The sequence below is a fragment of the Salvelinus namaycush genome, chromosome 5 (assembly GCF_016432855.1).
Source record: "Salvelinus namaycush isolate Seneca chromosome 5, SaNama_1.0, whole genome shotgun sequence".
NCBI classification, from domain to species: Eukaryota; Metazoa; Chordata; class Actinopteri; order Salmoniformes; family Salmonidae; genus Salvelinus; species Salvelinus namaycush.
In genome coordinates, this window is record NC_052311.1 from 54,961,933 (window position 1) to 54,987,103 (window position 25,171).

The 25,171-nt window shown below is 45.7% G+C and overlaps 1 protein-coding gene across 1 annotated transcript in view; it reads left to right on the forward strand.

The window, feature by feature from the left end:
• zfpm2a (zinc finger protein, FOG family member 2a) overlaps positions 1-25,171 on the forward strand; it is a 146,916-nt gene that overhangs the window by 29,584 nt on the left and 92,161 nt on the right. The window contains exon 2 of the mRNA XM_038994537.1: positions 8,749-8,907. Coding sequence (XP_038850465.1) covers positions 8,749-8,907 — 159 coding nt within the window. The remainder of the gene's footprint in view (positions 1-8,748; positions 8,908-25,171) is intronic.

Genomic DNA, 25,171 nt, shown 5'->3' on the forward strand with positions numbered 1-25,171 from the left:
TCGACTGCGTTAGTATTTGAACTGGGCTGAAGTTTCCTCCTTCGGCTGAAGAGCAGTCAGACCTAGATGGATAGAGGTGATACAGTCAGACCTAGATGGTTAGGGGGATACAGTCAGACCTAGATGGATAGGGGTGATACAGTCAGACCTAGATGGTTAGGGGAGATACAGTCAGACCTAGATGGTTAGGGGGATACAGTCAGACCTAGATGGTTAGGGGGATACAGTCAGACCTAGATGGATAGGGGGGATACAGTCAGACCTAGATGGTTAGGGGGATACAGTCAGACCTAGATGGATAGAGGTGATACAGTCAGACCTAGATGGATAGAGGTGATACAGTCTGACCTAGATGGATAGAGGTGATACAGTCAGACCTAGATGGTTAGGGGTGATACAGTCAGACCTAGATGGATAGAGGTGATACAGTCAGACCTAGATGGATAGAGGTGATACAGTCTGACCTAGATGGATAGAGGTGATACAGTCAGACCTAGATGGATAGAGGTGATACAGTCAGACCTAGATGGTTAGGGGTGATACAGTCAGACCTAGATGGATAGAGGTGATACAGTCTGACCTAGATGGATAGAGGTGATACAGTCTGACCTAGATGGATAGGGGTGATACAGTCAGACCTAGATGGATAGAGGTGATACAGTCTGACCTAGATGGATAGAGGTGATACAGTCTGACCTAGATGGATAGGGGTGATACAGTCAGACCTAGATGGATAGAGGTGATACAGTCAGACCTAGATGGTTAGGGGTGATACAGTCAGGCCTAGATGGTTAGGGGTGATACAGTCTCACCTAGATGGTTAGGGGTGATACAGTCTGACCTAGATGGTTAGGGGTGATACAGTCTCACCTAGATGGTTAGGGGTGATACAGTCAGACCTAGATGGATAGGGGTGGTACAGTCAGACCTAGATGGATAGGGGTGATACAGTCTGACCTAGATGGATAGGGGTGATACAGTCAGACCTAGATGGTTAGGGGTGATACAGTCAGACCTAGACGGATAGAGGTGATACAGTCTGACCTAGATGGATAGTGGTGATACAGTCAGACCTAGATGGATAGGGGTGATACAGTCAGGCCTAGATGGATAGGGGTGGTACAGTCAGACCTAGATGGATAGGGGTGATACAGTCAGACCTAGATGGTTAGGGGTGATACAGTCAGACCTAGATGGATAGGGGTGGTACAGTCAGACCTAGATGGATAGGGGTGGTACAGTCAGACCTAGATGGATAGGGGGGATACAGTCAGACCTAGATGGATAGGGGGGATACAGTCAGACCTAGATGGATAGGGGGATACAGTCAGACCTAGATGGATAGGGGTGGTACAGTCAGGCCTAGATGGATAGGGGTGATACAGTCAGACCTAGATGGATAGGGGGGATACAGTCAGACCAGATGGATAGGGGGGATACAGTCAGACCTAGATGGATAGGGGGGATACAGTCAGACCAGATGGATAGGGGTGATACAGTCAGACCTATATGGATAGGGGTGATACAGTCAGACCTAGATGGATAGGGGAGATAGAGTCAGACCTAGATGGATAGGGGGGATACAGTCAGACCTAGATGGATAGGGGTGATACAGTCAGACCTAGATGGATAGAGGTGATACAGTCAGACCTAGATGGTTAGGGGGGATACAGTCAGGCCTAGATGGATAGGGGTGATACAGTCAGACCTAGATGGATAGGGGGGATACAGTCAGGCCTAGATGGATAGGGGGGATACAGTCAGACCTAGATGGATAGGGGGATACAGTCAGACCTAGATGGATAGGGGGGATACAGTCAGACCTAGATGGATAGGGGTGATACAGTCAGACCTAGATGGATAGGGGTGGTACAGTCAGACCTAGATGGATAGGGGTGATACAGTCAGACCTAGATGGATAGGGGTGATACAGTCTGACCTAGATGGATAGGGGTGATACAGTCAGACCTAGATGGTTAGGGGTGATACAGTCAGACCTAGATGGACAGGGGTGGTACAGTCTGACCTAGATGGATAGGGGTGATACAGTCAGACCTAGATGGTTAGGGGTGATACAGTCAGACCTAGATGGATAGAGGTGATACAGTCTGACCTAGATGGATAGTGGTGATACAGTCAGACCTAGATGGATAGGGGTGATACAGTCAGGCCTAGATGGATAGGGGTGGTACAGTCAGACCTAGATGGATAGGGGTGATACAGTCAGACCTAGATGGTTAGGGGTGATACAGTCAGACCTAGATGGATAGGGGTGGTACAGTCAGACCTAGATGGATAGGGGTGGTACAGTCAGACCTAGATGGATAGGGGGGATACAGTCAGACCTAGATGGATAGGGGGGATACAGTCAGACCAGATGGATAGGGGTGATACAGTCAGACCTATATGGATAGGGGTGATACAGTCAGACCTAGATGGATAGGGGAGATACAGTCAGACCTAGATGGATAGGGGGGATACAGTCAGACCTAGATGGATAGGGGTGATACAGTCAGACCTAGATGGATAGAGGTGATACAGTCAGACCTAGATGGTTAGGGGGGATACAGTCAGGCCTAGATGGATAGGGGTGATACAGTCAGACCTAGATGGATAGGGGGGATACAGTCAGGCCTAGATGGATAGGGGGGATACAGTCAGACCTAGATGGATAGGGGGATACAGTCAGACCTAGATGGATAGGGGTGATACAGTCAGACCTAGATGGATAGGGGTGATACAGTCAGACCTAGATGGATAGGGGTGGTACAGTCAGACCTAGATGGATAGGGGGGATACAGTCAGACCTAGATGGATAGGGGTGGTACAGTCAGACCTAGATGGATAGGGGTGATACAGTCAGACCTAGATGGATAGGGGGATACAGTCAGACCTAGATGGATAGGGGTGGTACAGTCTGACCTAGATGGATAGGGGTGATACAGTCAGAACTAGATGGATAGGGGTGATACAGTCTGACCTAGATGGATAGGGGTGATACAGTCAGACCTAGATGGTTAGGGGTGATACAGTCAGACCTAGATGGACAGGGGTGGTACAGTCTGACCTAGATGGATAGGGGTGATACAGTCAGACCTAGATGGATAGGGGTGGTACAGTCTGACCTAGATGGATAGGGGTGATACAGTCAGACCTAGATGGATAGCGGTGGTACAGTCTGACCTAGATGGATAGGGGTGGTACAGTCTGACCTAGATGGATAGGGGTGATACAGTCAGACCTAGATGGTAGAGGTGATACAGTCTGACCTAGATGGATAGGGTTGATACAGTCAGACCTAGATGGTTAGGGGTGATACAGTCAGACCTAGATGGATAGAGGTGGTACAGTCAGACCTAGATGGATAGGGGTGATACAGTCAGACCTAGATGGATAGGGGTGATACAGTCAGACCTAGATGGATAGGGGTGATACAGTCAGACCTAGATGGATAGGGGTGGTACAGTCAGGCCTAGATGGATAGGGGTGGTACAGTCAGACCTAGATGGATAGGGGTGGTACAGTCAGACCTAGATGGATAGGGGGATACAGTCAGACCTAGATGGTTAGGGGTGATACAGTCAGACCTAGATGGATAGGGGGGATACAGTCAGACCTAGATGGATAGAGGTGATACAGTCTGACCTAGATGGACAGGGAGGTACAGTCAGACCTAGATGGATAGGGGTGGTACAGTCAGACCTAGATGGATAGGGGTGGTACAGTCAGACAGTCAGACCTAGATGGATAGGGGTGGTACAATCAGACAGTCAGACCTAGATGGATAGGGGTGGTACAGTCAGACCTAGATGGATAGGGGTGATACAGTCAGACCTAGATGGATAGGGGTGGTACAGTCAGACCTAGATGGATAGGGGTGGTACAGTCAGACCTAGATGGATAGGGGTGGTACAGTCAGACCTAGATGGATAGGGGTGGTACAGTCAGACCTAGATGGATAGGGGTGGTACAGTCAGACCTAGATGGATAGGGGTGATACAGTCAGACCTAGATGGATAGGGGTGGTACAGTCAGACCTAGATGGATAGGGGGATACAGTCAGACCTAGATGGTTAGGGGTGATACAGTCAGACCTAGATGGATAGGGGGGATACAGTCAGACCTAGATGGATAGAGGTGATACAGTCTGACCTAGATGGATAGGGAGGTACAGTCAGACCTAGATGGATAGGGGTGGTACAGTCAGACCTAGATGGATAGGGGTGGTACAGTCAGACAGTCAGACCTAGATGGATAGGGGTGGTACAATCAGACAGTCAGACCTAGATGGATAGGGGTGGTACAGTCAGACCTAGATGGATAGGGGTGATACAGTCAGACCTAGATGGATAGGGGTGGTACAGTCAGACCTAGATGGATAGGGGTGGTACAGTCAGACCTAGATGGATAGGGGTGGTACAGTCAGACCTAGATGGATAGGGGTGGTACAGTCAGACCTAGATGGATAGGGGTGGTACAGTCAGACCTAGATGGATAGGGGTGATACAGTCAGACCTAGATGGATAGGGGTGGTACAGTCAGACCTAGATGGATAGGGGTGATACAGTCAGACCTAGATGGATAGGGGTGGTACAGTCAGACCTAGATGGATAGGGGTGGTACAGTCAGACCTAGATGGATAGGGGTGATACAGTCAGACCTAGATGGATAGGGGTGATACAGTCAGACCTAGATGGATAGGGGTGGTACAGTCAGTTAGGGGTGATACAGTCAGGCCTAGATGGATAGGGAGTTACAGTCAGACCTAGATGGATAGGGGTGGTACAGTCAGACCTAGATGGATAGGGGTGGTACAGTCAGACCTAGAAGGATAGGGGGATACAGTCAGACCTAGATGGATAGGGGTGAAACAGTCAGACCTAGATGGATAGGGGTGATACAGTCAGACCTAGATGGATAGGGGGGATACAGTCAGACCTAGATGGATAGGGGGGATACAGTCAGACCTAGATGGATAGGGGGGATACAGTCAGACCTAGATGGATAGGGGGGATACAGTCAGACCTAGATGGATAGGGGGGATACAGTCAGACCTAGATGGATAGGGGTGGTACCTTCAGACCTAGATGGATAGGGGGGATACAGTCAGACCTAGATGGATAGGGGGGATACAGTCAGACCTAGATGGATAGGGGTGGTACAGTCAGACCTAGATGGATAGGGGTGGTACAGTCAGACCTAGATGGATAGGGGTGATACAGTCAGACCTAGATGGATAGGGGTGGTACAGTCATACCTAGATGGATAGGGGTGATACATTCAGACCTAGATGGATAGGGGTGATACAGTCAGACCTAGATGGATAGGGGTGTTACAGTCATACCTAGATGGATAGGGGTGATACATTCAGACCTAGATGGATAGGGGTGATACAGTCAGACCTAGATGGATAGGGGTGATACATTCAGACCTAGATGGATAGGGGTGATACAGTCAGACCTAGATGGATAGGGGTGGTACAGTCAGACCTAGATGGATAGGGGTGATACATTCAGACCTAGCTGGATAGGGGGGATACAGTCAGGGCTGATGGTCAGTGGCTGGCAGGGCTGGAGCGGACACAGATATACCTGACTACCATGGCAATCATGCAGGTTTGGTTGATGAAGTTATGGCAGTGCTACTTCATTTTTATATGGGAATGGGGCGTTTGTCTGAGTCAATACTGAAGATTATAAACTTTCCAAAGAAGAAGGAAGGGCATTTTTTGTGATATTGTTGTTTAGTGTTGGGAAGAGAAAGGTTGGTAGTGGGTGGACGGTGTCAGTGTCCTACTGAACTCTGGAGGAGGTTTGATAAGAGGGTAAAGGATCACATTTCTTTGAGGTGTTCCCCAGCACCTATAGAAACCAGTGATTTATATACACAATAGATGACTGACAGATGCTGTTTTGAATCAACCGCGCCTCCATCTCTGCGCTCCCCCACCAATTATACAAATGCATTTATTAATGTCTGCATTTGTTTTTGCCACGTTTATTCTATTACAGACACCTTAATGCATACTTTTACATTATATAATGTCAGCTAAACATAATATATGTACTATATAAATAAAAATCTTAAAATATAGCACATTTTTTGAAAGTTCTAATGTTAATGTCCCCACTACAAGAAAAAGAAAACTTAAATACATTTAATTGAAATACTGTAGCATTCCAGTCATTCCTATGTAGGACTGCGTCTTCTGGGGAGTGCCAATATGTCCGACCGGTGGCTTCCAACCCTCTCATTGGCCAATACATAGCATCAGCAATCCAGGGCTAATATACATCACTGATAGAAACGCACCGACAACATCCACATAGTGGGTCACATAGGGAATGTGGCAGGATTTTAAACAGTACACAACTAAATATTGCTGGGGATGCCACTATCAGAAAATGAGTTAGGAGTGCAGTGCTCGTCATTTAGAAAGTCATTATTCTTATCATCGCTGTCTCTGAAATAATTTCAGGTCTCTCCATGCTGTGAATACTGTATAATACACTAAACATGTGAGGGAAGCGTTCAAACGTTGGTCATCTACACAGACCCCAAGAAGTAGCCTTCCAAACTCTTTCATGTGTCGGACTATGTTTGGATATCACTTTATTTTACAATATGCAAAAACACTGGTGTTTCATGAAGCATCTGTCTTGGTAATATTTTTGAGTTTATTTGGTCATCACAACTTGTGTTGCTAGAGTAGAGAACACAAGAGAGCCATTATAGCACACTACATCTTATCTAATCTTTCCCATCTCTGTTCTCATTGGCCATGACAATCTCTCAGCTCGTATTATTGAACTACAGATGTATTTTGTAAGGCCAAATAGTGGTGTTTAATTTACCCTGCAATGAGGTAGAATATTTTAGTTGTACACACACATCCCCTTTTCAGCTGTGTAATGAATGTAAACGGATACAGACAGTGAAAAGAGAGGTATTTTCCTCTTCTGTCGCACCGTCCTCAATTGCCTAGGCAGACGGGTTTAACTCCAGTCGTGCAATCTCCCCTTGATAGTGGAGATATGAATCTCTCAATATCATCTGAAGCGATGGCGGAGAAGACTCATTGACTCCATTCATGCTTCACTCTCTTTCACTCCTGGTGGAGTCAGTAGAAGACACCAGACAAGATCATAAAACTGTGTCCTAATTTACAGCCTCTCTCTCTCTCTCTCTCTCTCTCGCTCTCTCTCTCTCTCTCTCTCTCTCTCTGTCTCTCTCTCTCTCTGTCTCTCTCTGTCTCTCTGTCTCTCTCTCTCTCTGTCTCTCTCTCTCTCTCTCTCTCTCTCTCTCTCTCTCTCTCTCTCTCTCTGTCTCTCTCTCTCTCTGTCTCTCTCTCTCTCTCTCTCTCTCTCTCTCTCTCTCTCTCTGTCTCTCTCTCTCTCTCTCTCTCTCTCTGTCTCTCTGTTCTGTGTGTCTATTAGAGATGTGTGTGCTAATTCGTTTCATGTCCAGGGCTCCTGCAGATGTAGCCTGCTACAAAGGAGTCATTTAGAAGCCTAATGAAAAGAGCAAGCAGTTTGTGGAGATCAGGGGGTCTTTTATGAAGCTCCGCGCGGGAAGAAAGAGAAACAGGAGTGGCACACCAGTTTTTTTTAACCAAATGATTGCTTTATTAAAAGCTGTGGGGATCTAGTCCCTGCTACAATGGCACAAACACATAGGAAGGTGCTGAGAGGATATCAGGGTAGTGTACGTATGTAGCTATCTGTCTGTCAGAGCCTCCAATATGGCACCTGATAGAGAGGCTGCAGTGAAGCTCAAGTGTGACAGACTGAAAGAGATGAACGTTTGTATCTACCAGCCGCTGACAACGCCACGTTTGATATGATTATTTACTCTCAGTTTAAGGGGAGAGAAAAAAAGTTAGGATAATGATGCAGGTTTCAGTGGGACTGACAATAGTGTATTTTTCAAATGCAAACTAACCTTAAAGTTAAATCAATTCAGTTATTGTTTGCTATGCTAATTTCCTGGGGACATTAGAGATGTTTTTGGGGGAGGAGGAGAGGTGTGCAAGATGCATTATTTTAATAATATTCAGATGCAGGGCGAAATGTTTTCTGAACTAATACAATTCAGGCTGCAGTACTGTAATTCCATCAGCACCAATTTATTGAAGCAAAATGGTAATATGCAAATACCAGAAGAGATGTACAGCTACAAGCGAAAACTCTGAAATCATTTAGATTTAAAGAAATAATATTGCACAGAGGGGGAGAAAATTAATCACACAGAAAAATGTCTCCTTTACGATTGCATTGGTGTATTACCTGGGGGCAGGAATTGTAAATGGGAAATCAACATTGTACCTTCTGATAAGGCTAACAAATTATTACAAGTATTTTCTTTAGACCTCCCATGCTGATGCTCGAGTGAAAAGTCACAGAGGAACTTTTATTCTTTCTCTCTCTCAGAGGGTTGGTTCAGTCGGTACCTGTAATTTATTTTACAAGTCAGGTTGCTTTCAGATGCAAAACATCCACAATGCACTTCTTCAATGCCCAGTTTAGATTAAGTAGGTATTTGTTTAATTGGCAAAGAACATTCCGTTTTGGCTTGGGTCCATCTTGTCTTATACAGTATGTCTAAACAGTATATATCAAATAACTCTGTGTGTGTGTGTGTGTGTGTGTGTGTGTGTGTGTGTGTGTGTGTGTGTGTGTGTGTGTGTGTGTGTGTGTGTGTGTGTGTGTGTGTGTGTGTGTGTGTGTGTGTGTTTGTGTGTGTGTCCAGGTCCCCTAGAGGATGGCGCCCTGGGGGAAGAGGAGGAGTGTGTGTCGGAGGAGAACGAGCTCATGGCCAAAGATGAGTTCTCCACAGAGGAGAACTTCTCAGCAGAGTTTGAGTCAGAGAACATGAGCTGTGAGGACATGGAGTATTACTGCAACAAAGGTGACCTGCATTCTCCTAGTTCTCCTAGTTTTAATAATACCCACATGGCAGTCATAGACATTCAAATATATGGATTCAATAAATGGTCCCAGTTTTCAATAATTGTCCCTAATACTTACAGGATACATACTGTACTATTAAGATGGTAGTTAGAGTAGCAGTGGTTGAGAACCCTGCAGTGGTCTTTTGTAGACCAACATGGTTGACTCCCCATTCATGTCACTGATAAGATTTTCCAACTCTTTGAACGGCATGGTACACAGAACCAAACCTGAACACAGTCAGGGCAGACTGACAGCACATTTAACAATGTGAGAAATGCTGCTGCATCTCTGTGTTCAGGGTTGAATCTGTCCTTCCTAATATCTGATTCACACAATGTACTTTAGAGCAGCGGATTGATCTGGATGTCATCCACAACACTGCTTCTCTCTGTCCCTCTCTCTCTGTCTCTCTCTCTCTCTCCCTCTATGTATCTATCGCTGTCTCTCTCTCTCTCTCTCTTCTCTGTCTCTCTCCCTCTGTCTCTCTCCCTCTGTATCTCTCTCTCTCTCTCTGTCTGTCTCTCTCCCTCTGTCTCTCTCCCTCTGTATCTCTCTCTCTGTATCTGTATCTCTCCCTCTATGTATCTCTGTCTCTCTCTCTGTCTCTGTCTCTCTCTCCCTCTGTGTCTCTGTCTCTCTCGGTCTCTGTCTCTGTCTTTGTCGCTGTCTCTCTTTCTGTCTCTGTCTCTCTCTCTATGTATCTCTGTCTCTGTCTCTCTCCCTCTCTGTATCTCTCTCTCTGTCTCTGTCTCTCTCCCTTTCTGTATCTCTCTCTCTGTCTCTGTCTCTCTCCCTCTCTGTATCTCTCTCTCTCTGTCTCTGTCTCTCTCCCTCTATGTATCTCTGTCTCTGTCTCTATCGCTCTCTCTGTCTCTCTCTCTGTCTCTGTCTCTCTCTCCCTCTGTGTCGCTGTCTCTCTACCTTTGTGTCTCTGTCTCTCTCCCTCTCTGTATCTCTCTCTCTGTCTCTGTATCTCTCCCTCTATGTATCTCTGTCTCTGTCTCTCTCCCTCTATGTATCTCTCTCTCGGTCTCTGTCTCTGTCTTTGTCGCTGTCTCTCTTTCTGTCTCTGTCTCTCTCTCTCTATGTATCTCTGTCTCTGTCTCTCTCCCTTTCTGTATCTCTCTCTCTGTCTCTGTCTCTCTCTCCCTCTATGTATCTCTGTCTCTGTCTCTGTCTCTCTCCCTCTATGTATCTCTGTCTCTGTCTCTCTCCCTCTCTGGATGTCTGTCTCTGTCTGTGTCTCTGTCTTTGTTTCTGTCTCTCTCCCTCTCTGTATCTCTGTCTCTGTCTGTGTCTCTGTCTCTGTCTCTCTCCCTCACTGTATATCTGTCTCTGTCTCTCTCCCTCTCTGTATATCTGTCTCTGTCTCTCTCCCTCTATGTATCTCTGTCTCTGTCTCTGTCTCTCTCCCTCTATGTATCTCTGTCTCTGTCTCTCTCCCTCTCTGGATGTCTGTCTCTGTCTGTGTCTCTGTCTTTGTTTCTGTCTCTCTCCCTCTCTGTATCTCTGTCTCTGTCTGTGTCTGTCTCTATGTATATCTGTCTCTGTCTCTCTCCCTCTATGTATATCTGTCTCTCTCCCTCTATGTATATCTGTCTCTGTCTCTCTCCCTCTATGTATATCTGTCTCTGTCTCTCTCCCTCTATGTATATCTGTCTCTGTCTCTCTCCCTCTATGTATATCTGTCTCTGTCTCTCTCCCTCTCTGTATATCTGTCTCTGTCTCTCTCCCTCTCTGTATATCTGTCTCTGTCTCTCTCCCTCTCTGTATATCTGTCTCTGTCTCTGTCTCTCTCCCTCTCTGTGTCTCTGTCTCTGTCTCTCTCCCTCTATGTATATCTGTCTCTGTCTCTCTCCCTCTCTGTATATCTGTCTCTGTCTGTGTCTCTGTCTCTCTGTCTCTCTGTATATCTGTCTCTGTCTCTCTCCCTCTCTGTATATCTGTCTCTGTCTCTCTCCCTCTCTGTATATCTGTCTCTGTCTCTCTCCCTCTCTGTATGTCTGTCTCTGTCTCTGTCTCTCTCCCTCTCTGTGTCTCTGTCTCTGTCTCTCTCCCTCTCTGTATATCTGTCTCTGTCTCTCTCACTCTCTGTATATCTGTCTCTGTCTCTGTCTCTCTCCCTCTCTGTATCTCTGTCGCTGTATCTGTCTCTCTCCCTCTCTTTATCTCTGTCTCTGTCTCTCTCCCTCTATGTATATCTGTCTCTGTCTCTCTCCCTCTATGTATCTCTGTCTCTGTCTCTGTCTCTCTCCCTCTATGTATCTCTGTCTCTGTCTCTCTCCCTCTCTGGATGTCTGTCTCTGTCTGTGTCTCTGTCTTTGTTTCTGTCTCTCTCCCTCTCTGTATCTCTGTCTCTGTCTGTGTCTCTGTCTCTGTCTCTGTCTGTGTCTCTGTATATCTGTCTCTGTCTCTCTCCCTCTATGTATATCTGTCTCTGTTTCTCTCCCTCTCTGTATATCTGTCTCTGTCTCTCTCCCTCTATGTATATCTGTCTCTGTCTCTCTCCCTCTATGTATATCTGTCTCTGTCTCTCTCCCTCTATGTATATCTGTCTCTGTCTCTCTCCCTCTCTGTATATCTGTCTCTGTCTCTCTCCCTCTCTGTATATCTGTCTCTGTCTCTCTCCCTCTCTGTATATCTGTCTCTGTCTCTGTCTCTCTCCCTCTCTGTGTCTCTGTCTCTGTCTCTCTCCCTCTATGTATATCTGTCTCTGTCTCTCTCCCTCTCTGTATATCTGTCTCTGTCTGTGTCTCTGTCTCTCTGTCTCTCTGTATATCTGTCTCTGTCTCTCTCCCTCTCTGTATATCTGTCTCTGTCTCTCTCCCTCTCTGTATATCTGTCTCTGTCTCTCTCCCTCTCTGTATGTCTGTCTCTGTCTCTGTCTCTCTCCCTCTCTGTGTCTCTGTCTCTGTCTCTCTCCCTCTCTGTATATCTGTCTCTGTCTCTCTCACTCTCTGTATATCTGTCTCTGTCTCTGTCTCTCTCCCTCTCTGTATCTCTGTCTCTGTCTCTCTCCCTCTCTGTATATCTGTCTCTGTCTCTGTCTCTCTCCCTCTATGTATATCTGTCTCTGTCTCTCTCCCTCTGTATCTCTCTCTCTCTCTCTGTCTGTCTCTCTCCCTCTGTCTCTCTCCCTCTGTATCTCTCTCTCTGTATCTGTCTCTCTCCCTCTATGTATCTCTGTCTCTCTCTCTGTCTCTGTCTCTCTCTCCCTCTGTGTCTCTGTCTCTCTCGGTCTCTGTCTCTGTCTTTGTCGCTGTCTCTCTTTCTGTCTCTGTCTCTCTCTCTATGTATCTCTGTCTCTGTCTCTCTCCCTTTCTGTATCTCTCTCTCTGTCTCTGTCTCTCTCCCTCTCTGTATCTCTCTCTCTGTCTCTGTCTCTCTCCCTTTCTGTATCTCTCTCTCTGTCTCTGTCTCTCTCCCTCTCTGTATCTCTCTCTCTCTGTCTCTGTCTCTCTCCCTCTATGTATCTCTGTCTCTGTCTCTATCGCTCTCTCTGTCTCTCTCTCTGTCTCTGTCTCTCTCTCCCTCTGTGTCGCTGTCTCTCTACCTCTGTGTCTCTGTCTCTCTCCCTCTCTGTATCTCTCTCTCTGTCTCTGTATCTCTCCCTCTATGTATCTCTGTCTCTGTCTCTGTCTCTCTCCCTCTATGTATCTCTCTCTCGGTCTCTGTCTCTGTCTTTGTCGCTGTCTCTCTTTCTGTCTCTGTCTCTCTCTCTCTATGTATCTCTGTCTCTGTCTCTCTCCCTTTCTGTATCTCTCTCTCTGTCTCTGTCTCTCTCTCCCTCTATGTATCTCTGTCTCTGTCTCTGTCTCTCTCCCTCTATGTATCTCTGTCTCTGTCTCTCTCCCTCTCTGGATGTCTGTCTCTGTCTGTGTCTCTGTCTTTGTTTCTGTCTCTCTCCCTCTCTGTATCTCTGTCTCTGTCTGTGTCTCTGTCTCTGTCTCTCTCCCTCTCTGTATATCTGTCTCTGTCTCTCTCCCTCTCTGTATATCTGTCTCTGTCTCTCTCCCTCTATGTATATCTGTCTCTGTCTCTCTCCCTCTATGTATATCTGTCTCTGTCTCTCTCCCTCTATGTATATCTGTCTCTGTCTCTCTCCCTCTATGTATATCTGTCTCTGTCTCTCTCCCTCTATGTATATCTGTCTCTGTCTCTGTCTCTCTCCCTCTCTGTATATCTGTCTCTGTCTCTCTCCCTCTCTGTATATCTGTCTCTGTCTCTCTCCCTCTCTGTATATCTGTCTCTGTCTCTCTCCCTCTCTGTATATCTGTCTCTGTCTCTGTCTCTCTCCCTCTCTGTGTCTCTGTCTCTGTCTCTCTCCCTCTATGTATATCTGTCTCTGTCTCTCTCCCTCTCTGTATATCTGTCTCTGTCTGTGTCTCTGTCTCTCTCCCTCTATGTATATCTGTCTCTGTCTCTCTCCCTCTCTGTATATCTGTCTCTGTCTCTCTCCCTCTCTGTATATCTGTCTCTGTCTCTCTCCCTCTCTGTATATCTGTCTCTGTCTCTCTCCCTCTCTGTATATCTGTCTCTGTCTCTGTCTCTCTCCCTCTCTGTGTCTCTGTCTCTGTCTCTCTCCCTCTCTGTATATCTGTCTCTGTCTCTCTCACTCTCTGTATATCTGTCTCTGTCTCTGTCTCTCTCCCTCTCTGTATCTCTGTCTCTGTCTCTGTCTCTCTCCCTCTCTGTATATCTGTCTCTGTCTCTGTCTCTCTCCCTCTATGTATATCTGTCTCTGTCTCTCTCCCTCTCTGTATATCTGTCTCTGTCTGTGTCTATGTCTCTCTCCCTCTCTGTATATCTGTCTCTGTCTCTGTCTCTGTCTCTCTCCCTCTCTGTATATCTGTCTCTGTCTCTCTCCCTCTCTGTATATCTGTCTCTGTCTCTGTCTCTGTCTCTCTCCCTCTATGTATATCTGTCTCTGTCTCTCTCCCTCTCTGTATATCTGTCTCTGTCTCTGTCTCTGTCTCTGTCTCTGTCTCTGTCTCTGTCTCTCTCCCTCTCTGTATATCTGTCTCTGTCTCTCTCCCTCTCTGTATATCTGTCTCTGTCTCTGTCTCTGTCTCTCTCCCTCTCTGTATATCTGTCTCTGTCTCTCTCCCTCTCTGTATCTCTGTCTCTGTATCTCTCTCTGTGTCTCTCTATCTCTGGGGCTCTGTGATGCTCCTATGGAGGCCCTGCCCACTGGAGAGTAGTGAGCTAGCGTGTCACTTCCCTACCTTTGAACCAGTACAGTACTCTGTCTGAACACTCCCAGCTCACACCTGCTACTGCTGGGAGGGCTATCAGCCACAAAACGCCTAGCGCAGTCAAACCCACCAACTACTCTTTGAACTCCAATTCAATTAGATTGCTGCTTTATTTTAGTTTCATATTGGTCACACCCTGCCATCACAGGAGTTAAATTACAACCCGCTCCAGGATACAGTGTGAAGATGACAGAGCTGTCACACACATACACAGAGGTGCATACATGCCCCCCCCCCCCTCCCACACACACACACACCTCCCCCATACCCCCAGTTCTTGGGTTTTAGTACCCCAGGTGTCCCCAGAATTACTGGCTCATGAATGCCATAAATTTGCCTTTTAATGAAGAACCAATACTTTGAATGTCTCACGTCTCCTTTTCCTTGAACAAGAAATGTTTTGAATTATTCTTTATTTTTCACACCTCTAAACTTTTAGGATTTGAAAACGTCTTAAAAAAAAGAACTATTTTCGTGCTTTGCATAGGCTATGCCCTCAATAATCATAGCAATAACAGTGCCCCTTTCCAACATTTGATTTCACAGCAACACCTCCTTCCCTATGCCTCTGATATAACTGTATATTGTGAGAGTTATACACTGCAACAGGAGAACCACTGAATAGATTGTGATTCACAGACCCATTAGCTCTAGGATAAATTGAACACTACAGTACTGTATGTGAAAGTAGCCCAAGGAATATTAACATTTCTTAAAATGTGATTGTACAAGTCTTCAAAGAGCCCTGGAGAAACCATTTGATACCTCCATTGTCTTGGATAAGACCAAGTATGAGTGTGTGTGTGCCTCAAATCTCCTTTCACTTTCTGATGTTTTGGAATAAAGTAGGACTAAGAGTTGTCCGAAGTGCCAACTGTTCGTTTTCGAGATACTTAAATAATCTTTCCCTTGTCATGTACAAGCTTTACCAGTCAGATTTGTTTTTTTTACTTTCACTATCTAAGCTTAGCTAAGTGTCCCACTTCCTCTTAAAACCCAAGTGATGTCCTATCCAACTTTCTTTTCTTTCGTCGTTGCAAGTTCTGCTCAATCATCAGGTATAGCCATTTTCCAGCCATGTTCCATTGCTCAGTGAGATCTCTTTAAACCTCATTTAAACCTATGTCTGAGTGGCTTAAATTTACCCCCACTTATGTTGAAAGTGCCTGCGATTTAAACAGGACGCAATCCTGGACCAGCATTAAACGGTTTAAGTGTGTTATTCCTCGACTATAGGAGGAAAAAAAGGGCCCCTTGATGAACTAAACCCTCTCAAATGTGATGGCCGTGGTGTAATTAGTCCGGTGCGGAGTTGAACGTAGGTTTTAAAGCAGCCACTCATCCCATGGCCTTTATCTTCTCTTCCTTCTCTTCCTTCACTCCTCCCTCTCGGAGAATACGGTCTCCCCTGTGAAGGAAGGTTTTTCCACTGAGCCACACTGTGGGACTTTGTGGTCTTAGCTTAGCCTTGTATCTGTGTAGTCACTCTGCGAAATGGGCTTGTCACAGGGACCTAAAACCTCCATTAAAAGTTGGAGCCTATAATAGGTATTAAAAAGCTGTGGGAACACAAAGAGGAGGACCAATTTTCATTAACATATGAAGCACTTATTAACTTTGATCGGAGTGCGGTGAAGTAGCAAAGCCGCTTAAAGGCGCAAAGGTCAAGAAGTTGAATGCCACCAAAGTCTTACCCGTCTGCCTTACCCTTGCAGAAAAGGCAGGGCCTCCTTCAGATAACTGGTGGGAGCACCTTGACGCCCCAGCTTGACTTGACTTGGTCGTGACTGAGACTCTTCACACAATTCATAGGGCCATGGTTGGTTGACTCTGGAACCTGTGCATTCTTCTGTTCCTGTCCTGCACCTGTTATTGATGACCTTTTATATACGTCTTTTAACCAGGAAAAGACCCTTGAGGCCAGAAACCTGTTTTGCGAGGGGGACCTTTGCTGGTTCTGTATGCGTTGTGTAGGGAAGATACGCCAACACACTATACTATGTCGTCACCTTGTCTTTTAGCAGCTGCTTGGAGCACTTGAGTCTTATTAAGTCAGCTGTTGTGTCTGTTTGGCAGCATACGTGATACATTTTTGCTGTTGCGTCGTCCAATGTTTTAACAAAGGATTAGTCTATTCTTTCCCAGAATCCCTGTCCCTTATACACATTCTTATTCAGAATGTCATTTATGTAATCTGTGTTTCTGCAAACTGTGTCAGCGTTCCACTTTGTGGACACCTTCATCTACTTGGAGAGTGTCACTCTTCAGTTCTACCCATGCCTACTCATCTACCATGAAATGATAGAGAGGCTCTTGTCTGTCAGTGACACCACACGTCATAATGGCTCTGAAACGACATACATTGGTGTGAAATGAAGTAGCCAGCTAGAATAGAACAGGGAAGCTCTGTGAGAGGAGAGCATGTGAACCAACATTCAGTTAGAGAGAGGGGTTCTACCCATGAGCACTCTGGACAAGCCACACCCCTCCACCACACACACCCCCACCTTCCACACCCCTGCAGAAACAACCTTGGAGTTTGAAGAATCTATCCTCAAACAACTTCTTGTGCACGGTCCACCTGCTAGTGAACTGAACCCAGAGGCAGGATTTATACTCTGTTGTCACTCCCAGAGCCATAATTGTGAGAAAATGCCGTTTTATTTACCGAGTGGCATCTCTTTTACTGAAATTGTGAAATTTCACCTTGTTCTTGTACCCCTTTTTATTGTTGTGGAAATATGAGTGGGAAGGGGATGGGGGAAGTTTAACACGGTGTTGGCACAAGCTGCTCTGTGTGTGTGTGTGTGTGTGTGTGTGTGTGTGTGTGTGTGTGTGTGTGTGTGTGTGTGTGTGTGTGTGTGTGTGTGTGTGTGTGTGTGTGTGTGTGTGTGTGTGTGTGTGTGTGTGTGTGTGTGTGTGTGTGTGTGTGTCTGTGAGATTCACCTATTTACTGATGACGAAAGCAGCTTTAATGTACATAGATTGTTATTGATTACATGTGATTCTGATGGTAGTCAAGTGCATACAGTGACCATATAACTTAAATGTAATTGCATTTCTAAGAATGAGACAATTGTATTTATCTTCCAATCACCGTTAATAGATCCAAATTATGGCATTACAATGCAGTCATACACAGTTTACTTCCTCACAGTTCAAGGGGACCTGAATATCTGGTAGGATACTCATTGTGGTAAATACAAAATCACATTGACCCTCGATTTGACCTTTCAATGGCTAATCTGAATCATAGTCAGTCAGAGACGTATAGCAACAAACAGAAAGTGGCAGAATTCATGTGTCACTCTTTGTGCCATTCAGAAATAATCAGGATCCCACCAACAGAGCATCTCCTCCGTTCTCAGTTTTATTTTGCCACAGCTGCCAGCCCAGTGCCTGGAATGGTAAATGTGGAATTTTAATGCACAGTTGATGCTGAGGAATATGGAAAATGCTAATTTGTGGCGCGATAAGATGAATCGAGACATCCCTTTAGCCCCATTTGACTCATTGGAGGAAATGAATCATGAATGTTTGTTAAGTATGACAATCTAACGGGGCCAGATCTACATGCTCCCAGACTGGAGAGAGAGGGAGATAAAACCCGGCGCAGACGCCCAGGAAAACTGCCAGATTCTGTAATGATGGGAATTTATTGGCAGTTAAAGAGACAGTGGCAAGGCTTATTCACTAATAACCTCCCTCCATTGGAGGGACTGCATAGTGTTGGTGGGGTGTTTGGCCCGTATCTCTGGAAGATGTATGATGTATTCTCTGGAATGGTTCTTCTGAGAGCAGAGACAGAAGTCTTACAGCTATGCTTGACTTTGGTGGAGACAGTGTCTTTTTGGAATGGCTGATCACGACATGGTATTTACTGTATCAACAACCTTCTTTAAACATGAATGACCTTCTGTCTTTTGCCTTTGACTAGAATTAGCTAGTTTATCTTCATTAGAAAGCGATGTGATCTTGATCGCAGTTTGGTTACCATGACAACCGAGACTAACATAGATCTATGGTCAAACCCAACCCTAAATCCTAACCTTAACCTAACGCATCCTATGGTGGTTTAAACATACAGTAACCATTTGCTTTACTGACATCATTTCAACATCATCATCCTCTATGCTACAATAAGACTGTGTAGAGGGAGTAGCAACCTGTCTGTTGGCTGGCTGGTCAGATTAGACGGCTCTGAGCTCCTTAAAGTCGCACGCGAACCAGATTGACATTTTCAAGGGCTTCCTTGGCAAAGACAATGCTAAAAGGGAGAGAAAAAGCCAATATGACTTTGTTCCTACCTTGCTGGAGGAGTTGTTTGTGTAAATCGCCTATAAGCTTATTGACCTGGATGTGTGGCACCCGACTGTGTGTGACTGTGATTTGGCTGGAGAGGCTGTCCTTTGATGAAGCAGCGATAGGGACGCCTGATTCTAACAGCTCACTGACACATGCCCGCAAACTCTGCCCTAACATACACTGTGCCTCCCACCCTACCCCATGTTCCCCTACCCTACCAATGCACTCCCACCCTACCCCATGTACCCTACTCTACCAATGCACTCCCACCCTACCCCATGTCCCCCTACCCTACCAATGCACTCCCACCCTACCCCATGTTACCCTACCCTACCAATACACTCCCACCCTACCCCATGTCCCCCTACCCTACCAATGCACTCCCACCCTACCCCATGCTCCCCTACCCTACCAATGCACTCCCACCCTACCCCATGTGCCCCTACCCTACCAATGCACTCCCACCCTACCCCATGCTCCCCTACCCTACCAATGCATCCCACCCTACCCAATGCCCCCCTACCCTACCAATGCACTCCCACCCTACCCCATGCCCCACTACCCTACCAATGCACTCCCACCCTACCCCATGCCCCCCTACCCTACCAATGCACTCCCACCCTACCCCATGCTCCCCTACCCTACCAATGCATCCCACCCTACCCCATGCCCCCCTACCCTACCAATGCACTCCCACCCTACCCCCCTACCCTACCAATGCACTCCCACCCTACCCCATGCTCCCCTTCCCTACCCCATGCATCCCTACCCTACCCCATGTTACCCTACCCTACCCCATGCTCCCCACCCTACCCAATGCTCCCCTACCCTACCCCATGTTCCCCCACCCTACCCCATGCTCCCCTCCCCTACCCCATGCTCCCCTCCCCTACCCCATGCTACCCTACCCCACCCTACCCCATGCTCCCTTATCCTACCCCAGTCCCTCCCCACCCTACCCCATGCCCCCCTCCCCTACCCCATACTCCCCCACCCTACCCTATGCTTACCCACCCTACCCCATGCTACCCAACCCTACCCCATGCTCCCCTATCCTACCCCGTGATCTCCCACCCTACCCCATGCCACCCTACCCCATGCCCCCAACCCTACCCCATGCTACCCTACCCCATGCTCCTCTACCCTACCCCATGCCACCATACCCTATGCCACCAACCCTACCCCATGGGCCCCTACCCCACCCCACTTTACCTACCCTATCCCATTTTACCCTACCCTACCCCATGCACGTCTACCCTACCCCTACTCTACCCCATTACCCTACCCCATTCTACCCCACCCTACTCCATGCCACCTTACCCTACCCCACCCCATACTACCCTACCCCATGCCGCCTACCCTACCCCATGCTACCCTACCCCATTTCTCCTAATCTAGCCCATGCTCCCCAACCCTACCCCATTCTACCCAACCCTACCCCATGCTACCCTACCCCACCCCATGCCACCCTACCCCATGCCTCCCTACCCCATGCTACCCTACATTACCCCATGCAACCTCACCCCATGCCCCTCTACCCTACCGCATGCCACCCTACCCTACCCCATGCTACCCTACCCTACCCCATGCTACCCTACCCTACCCCATGCCACCCTACCCTACCTCATCACCCTACCCTACCCCATGCTACTCTACCCCATGTCACCCTACCCTACCCCATGCTACCCTACCCAATGCCACCCTACCCTACCCCATGCCACCCTACCCTACCCCATGCCACCCTACCCTACCTCATCACCCTACCCTACCCCATGCTACCCTACCCCATGTCACCCTACCCTACCCCATGCTACCCTACCCAATGCCACCCTACCCTACCCCATCCTACCCTACCCCATGCACCCTACCCTACCCCATCCTACCCAACCCCTTACTCTTCCCTCCACCTTTCTCCATCCTCACTCTCAGATACATTATTTTTCTCATTCACTCCTAAATGTCTTCATTTGATTAAACAAGGAAAGAGATTTAGCCAACAGTAGATTATTGTGACATAGACTATAATGTAGATAATTGACAATCTGTATCCTTTGATAACACCGCAAGAAACAAGTGATATCAAACACAGCCCCCTCTGAATGAAACGGAATGCTTTAATAGTCTGTTCGTATGGCAAAAAGGTTTTGAGATAGCTCATGCACATTGAAATCATGAAGAGGCTGTATGTATCCCTGTATCTTTATCATACTGTATCCTACATACTGCTACAACATGTTCCTCCTTGCTGGCTTCCCGTGTGACATTCGCTAGAGAGGAATCTTCATCAAGCCCATTGCTTGCCTGTGACATTGTTCATCTCTGTGAGGTTGCCTGGGCGATTGTGTTTAAAATGCATTGCAAACGGTGGTTAGATAGAATGCAGCAGGAAATCCGTAATCACTGCTTAATTAAGGAATCATCTTGTAGCTTCATTTCCTGAGCTGTAATTAAACACTTCCAATACGTTTCGTTGCAGGGCTTAACATGTTCGCCTGAGATCAAGGTACTGCCTTTAATGTTATCTCACCCGGCTTCTTTAAACTCGCTCCACTGAAAGGAACTGTTGATATTCGCCCTTTGTTATCCTCGTCATAACGCCTAGTGATCCCCAGTATGCTAAAGAGCGTCTCCAGCTAACTGTACTCCAGGCCCCCAACAGTAAATAGCGAGGCGGATTCAGTGAGTGGGCTCACTGATAATACCTACTGGGAAGGAAGGAAAGGGGGAGAATTTCGCCATCCCAAGCAGACACTTGCATGAGCTAAACTGGGTCACGGTGACCTCATGTTACTGTTAGTAGGACAGTGCTGCAGACTTCCTTCGCTTGACGTTTTTCTCTCACACAGAGAGGCAGGAAGCTGCTATCCTTTTGGCAGTGTTTGCTGCCTTCTTTGAAGTGAGCCATGTGTGTAGAAAGCCAAACAAGCACAGTGAGTGTTGGTTGATCTGAAGATGAACCCAGGATGGACACAACGTTAAGGCCTTATTCTGGACTGTATAGACGTGTCCGATATGGCACTCTATTTACCATATAGTACACTACTTTTAGCCAGAGCCAGTAGTAGTTGTAATCCTAGTACCTTTACTTCTGAAGGGTCTGACTAAATCCATCCCTCTGCTTCCTTCTTCAATGAAGTCTAATAATAACCCATCAATGCCCTTGGACGTACTCTGTAGGTTTAACACATCAAAGCAACGGAAAAGATGATGTGACCAGATATAACTAAGTATCCCCTCCACTAAGGACAAGCCTACCACCAGCAGTAGAGCTCAGAGACTGAAGTCAGGGCTGGAGACATAAACATTTTTATATTCTAATAATTTAGCAGACGCTCTTATCCAACAGTCCCCCCTCCACAGTGCTAGTGTTTTTTGGATTTAGGGGTTTGTTATAGAACGACTTAATTGTCTGTGTCTGTATAGTGGACTTGGACATGCAAAACAGAAGAGGTTTTCAAGGAAAATCTAGGAACGTGGTAAGCCGTATTCCCATCACGGTGGTTGCTGTGGCTGTGTAGGCTGTAAAGTACTCTGTTTTACAAGGTATTTAAGCACTTTACTTCCCAGGTTAGAGATAGATAGCCAAATATCCCTGGGTATGTCCTCTCCCTTTCTCCCTCCCTCTCCCTCCCCCCTCTCTCCCTCTCTCCCCTTTCTATCTTTCTCTCTCTCTCTCTCTCTGTCTCTCTCCCCGTCTAGCTCTCTCTCTCTCTCTCTTTCTGAGCCTCAGCCCTGAGACTGTAAATCTGCTGTTCTGCGTCCTAGAACACACATTCTCCCTCCTCCACAATAGATCAAACAGTAATAAATAGCCACCTTCCTCTCTCTCTCCCTCTCTTTTTCTTGCTCTCCCAAAGTTCTTGCTCCTCCTTCCTTCCTGCTACACATGGGCTTCCTCCTGTATGGTAACTCATGGGAACTCTAGATAAAAGTGTTGCAGCTGCACAGCCACTGGTCCCACAGTTACACACACTTGATACTTCTTGCAATTCAATGCACTGTACTGGACATACATAGTAACAATAAGACAATGCATTCAAAGCTGCAGGGGTGACATTGCTTATTGTTAAGAACATTGTATATATAGCTAACATAACCATTTGTTTCTTGTTTTCAGCCCTAGATGTTTAACGTTAGTTACAGTACCATCAAAAAGTATTCACACTCCTTTACTTTTTCCACATTTTGTTGTATTACAACCTGAATGTAATATTTATTAAATTGAGAGTTTTTGTCACCGGCCTACACGCAATATCCCTTAATGCCAAACTGAAATTATGTTATTAGGCATTTTGACCAATTAATAAAAAATGAAAAGCTGAAATGTCTTGAGTCAGTAAGTATTCAACCCATTTGTTATGACAAGCCTAAATAAGTTCAGGAGTACAAATGTGCTTAACAAGTCACATAATAACTTGCATGGACTCACTCTGTGTGCAATAATATTGTTTAACATGAGTTTTGAATGATTACCTCATCTCTGTACCCCACACATACAATTATCTGTAAGGTCCCTCAGTCGAGCAATGAATTTCAACCACAGATTCAACCACAAAGACCAGGGATGTTTTCCTATGCCTCGCAAAGAAGGGCACATATTTGTAGATAGGTAAAAATAAAATGAAAAGCAGACATTGAATATCCCTTTGAGCATGGTGAAATTATTAATTACACTTTGGGTGGTGTATCAATACACCCAGTTACTACAAAGATAGAGGAGTCCTTTCTAACTCAGTTTCCGGAGAGGAAGGAAACCGCTCAGGGATTTCACCATGAGGCCAATGGTGACTTTTTAAAACAGTTACAGAGTTTAAAGGCTGTGATAGGAAGGATGGATCAACAACATTATAGTTACTCCACAATACTAATGTAAATAACAGTGTGAAAGAAGGAAGCCTGTACAGAATAAAAAATATTCCAAAACATGCATCCTGTTTGCAATAAGGCACTAAAGTAAAACTGCAACAGAAATTGGTTAAGAAATTAACTTTATGTCCTGAAAACAAAGCGTAATGTTTTGGCAAATCCAACACATCACTGTTTCCACTCTTCATATTTTCATGGTGGTGGCTGCATCATGTTATGGGTATGCTTGTCATCGGTAGTGCTGAGCAATTAACCGAAATGTTGGTTATTTCTTGGTTTTTAAACAACTAATTGACCGTCATCGGTTCATTTCGTTCTGCTTTTTTATGTGAGCTCAATGCGCACATTGCGCTGCAGTTTCTCTAGAAATAAATCAGATCATACACAAACTATGCGATGTAGTAGGGAGTTGTAGTTTCCAACAGGCCAATGTTCTACATAGTTTAGCGCAGATAACTTGATAATTAACCACAATTGCCATAATCCATTGCGCTCTCACGTGTCCGGTCTGTTTATTCTACGCCTGCTATATAAGAGACAGAAGAATGTGCGATCAGGACGGATACATAGAGAGCAGCTGCTTCACAAGGTATTCTTATCTGAAAATACATGATCTAAGTGATTGATAGTTGGTATTCAGCAGTCATTAAAGTATGTCTTATGTACTTTGAAGAACCACTAAAATAGTGATTTTGTCAGACAGCATGGGCAGCAGCTCTATAGAGATGAGATGATGACTTGGAATTAAATAATAAAGTCATCAAATAAAACAAATGTAATATACACAATAACAGAAATATTTTATTCAAGTAAAGTCATTTTAATAAATGATAAGCAGTAATGGGCAGTCTCTACCATCATACGACTTGTATTAATTGTTTTATTTATGTGTTGTTACAGCATTCAACCCCTTTAATGCATAGTGCATTTAATGTAAAAAATATATATTGAAAACTAAATCGAAAATCGTGATTGTTTTTGAATAATCAAACCGAAACCGAATCGACCTCAAAAATAACTAATCGTTCAGCACTAGTCACCTACAAAGACCAGGGAGGTTTTTAGGATAAAAATACATGGAATAGAGCTAAGCCCAGGCAAAATCCTAGAGGAAAACCTGGTTCAGTCTGCTTTCCATCAGACACTGGGAGACAAATTCACCTTTCAGCAGGACAATAACCTAAAACACAAGGCCAAATATACACTCGAGATGCTTACCAAGAAGACCGTGAATGTTCCTGAGTAACTATAGTAGTTATGGTTTTGACTAAAATCGGCGTGAAAATCTATGGCAAGAATGGCTGTCTAGCAATGATCAACAACCAACTTGACAGACCTTGAATAATGTTTTAAAGAATAATGAGCAAATATTGTACAATCCAGGTGTGCAAAGCTCTTAGAGACTTACCCAGAAAGACTCACAGCTCTAATCGCTGCCAAAGGTGATTCTAACATGTATTGACTTTGGGGTGTGAATACTTATGTTAATGAGATATTTCTGTATTTCATTATTAATACGTTTGCAAACATTTCTAAAAACATGTTTTCACTTTGTCGTTATAGGGTATTGTGTGAAAAATCATATTTAATGTGTTTTGAGTCCAGGCTGTAACACCACAAAATGTGGAATAAGTCCACGGGTATGAATACTTTCTGAAGCCACTGATAACAGTTGTTTCAACTGTATTATATGGGTGCTCCTTGATCAAACGTGGTCTGGCAACAATATGATTTAACTGTGAGTGATGTCACTCAACATGCTACTGTATGACCAACCTGTCCCATCTCCCCGTC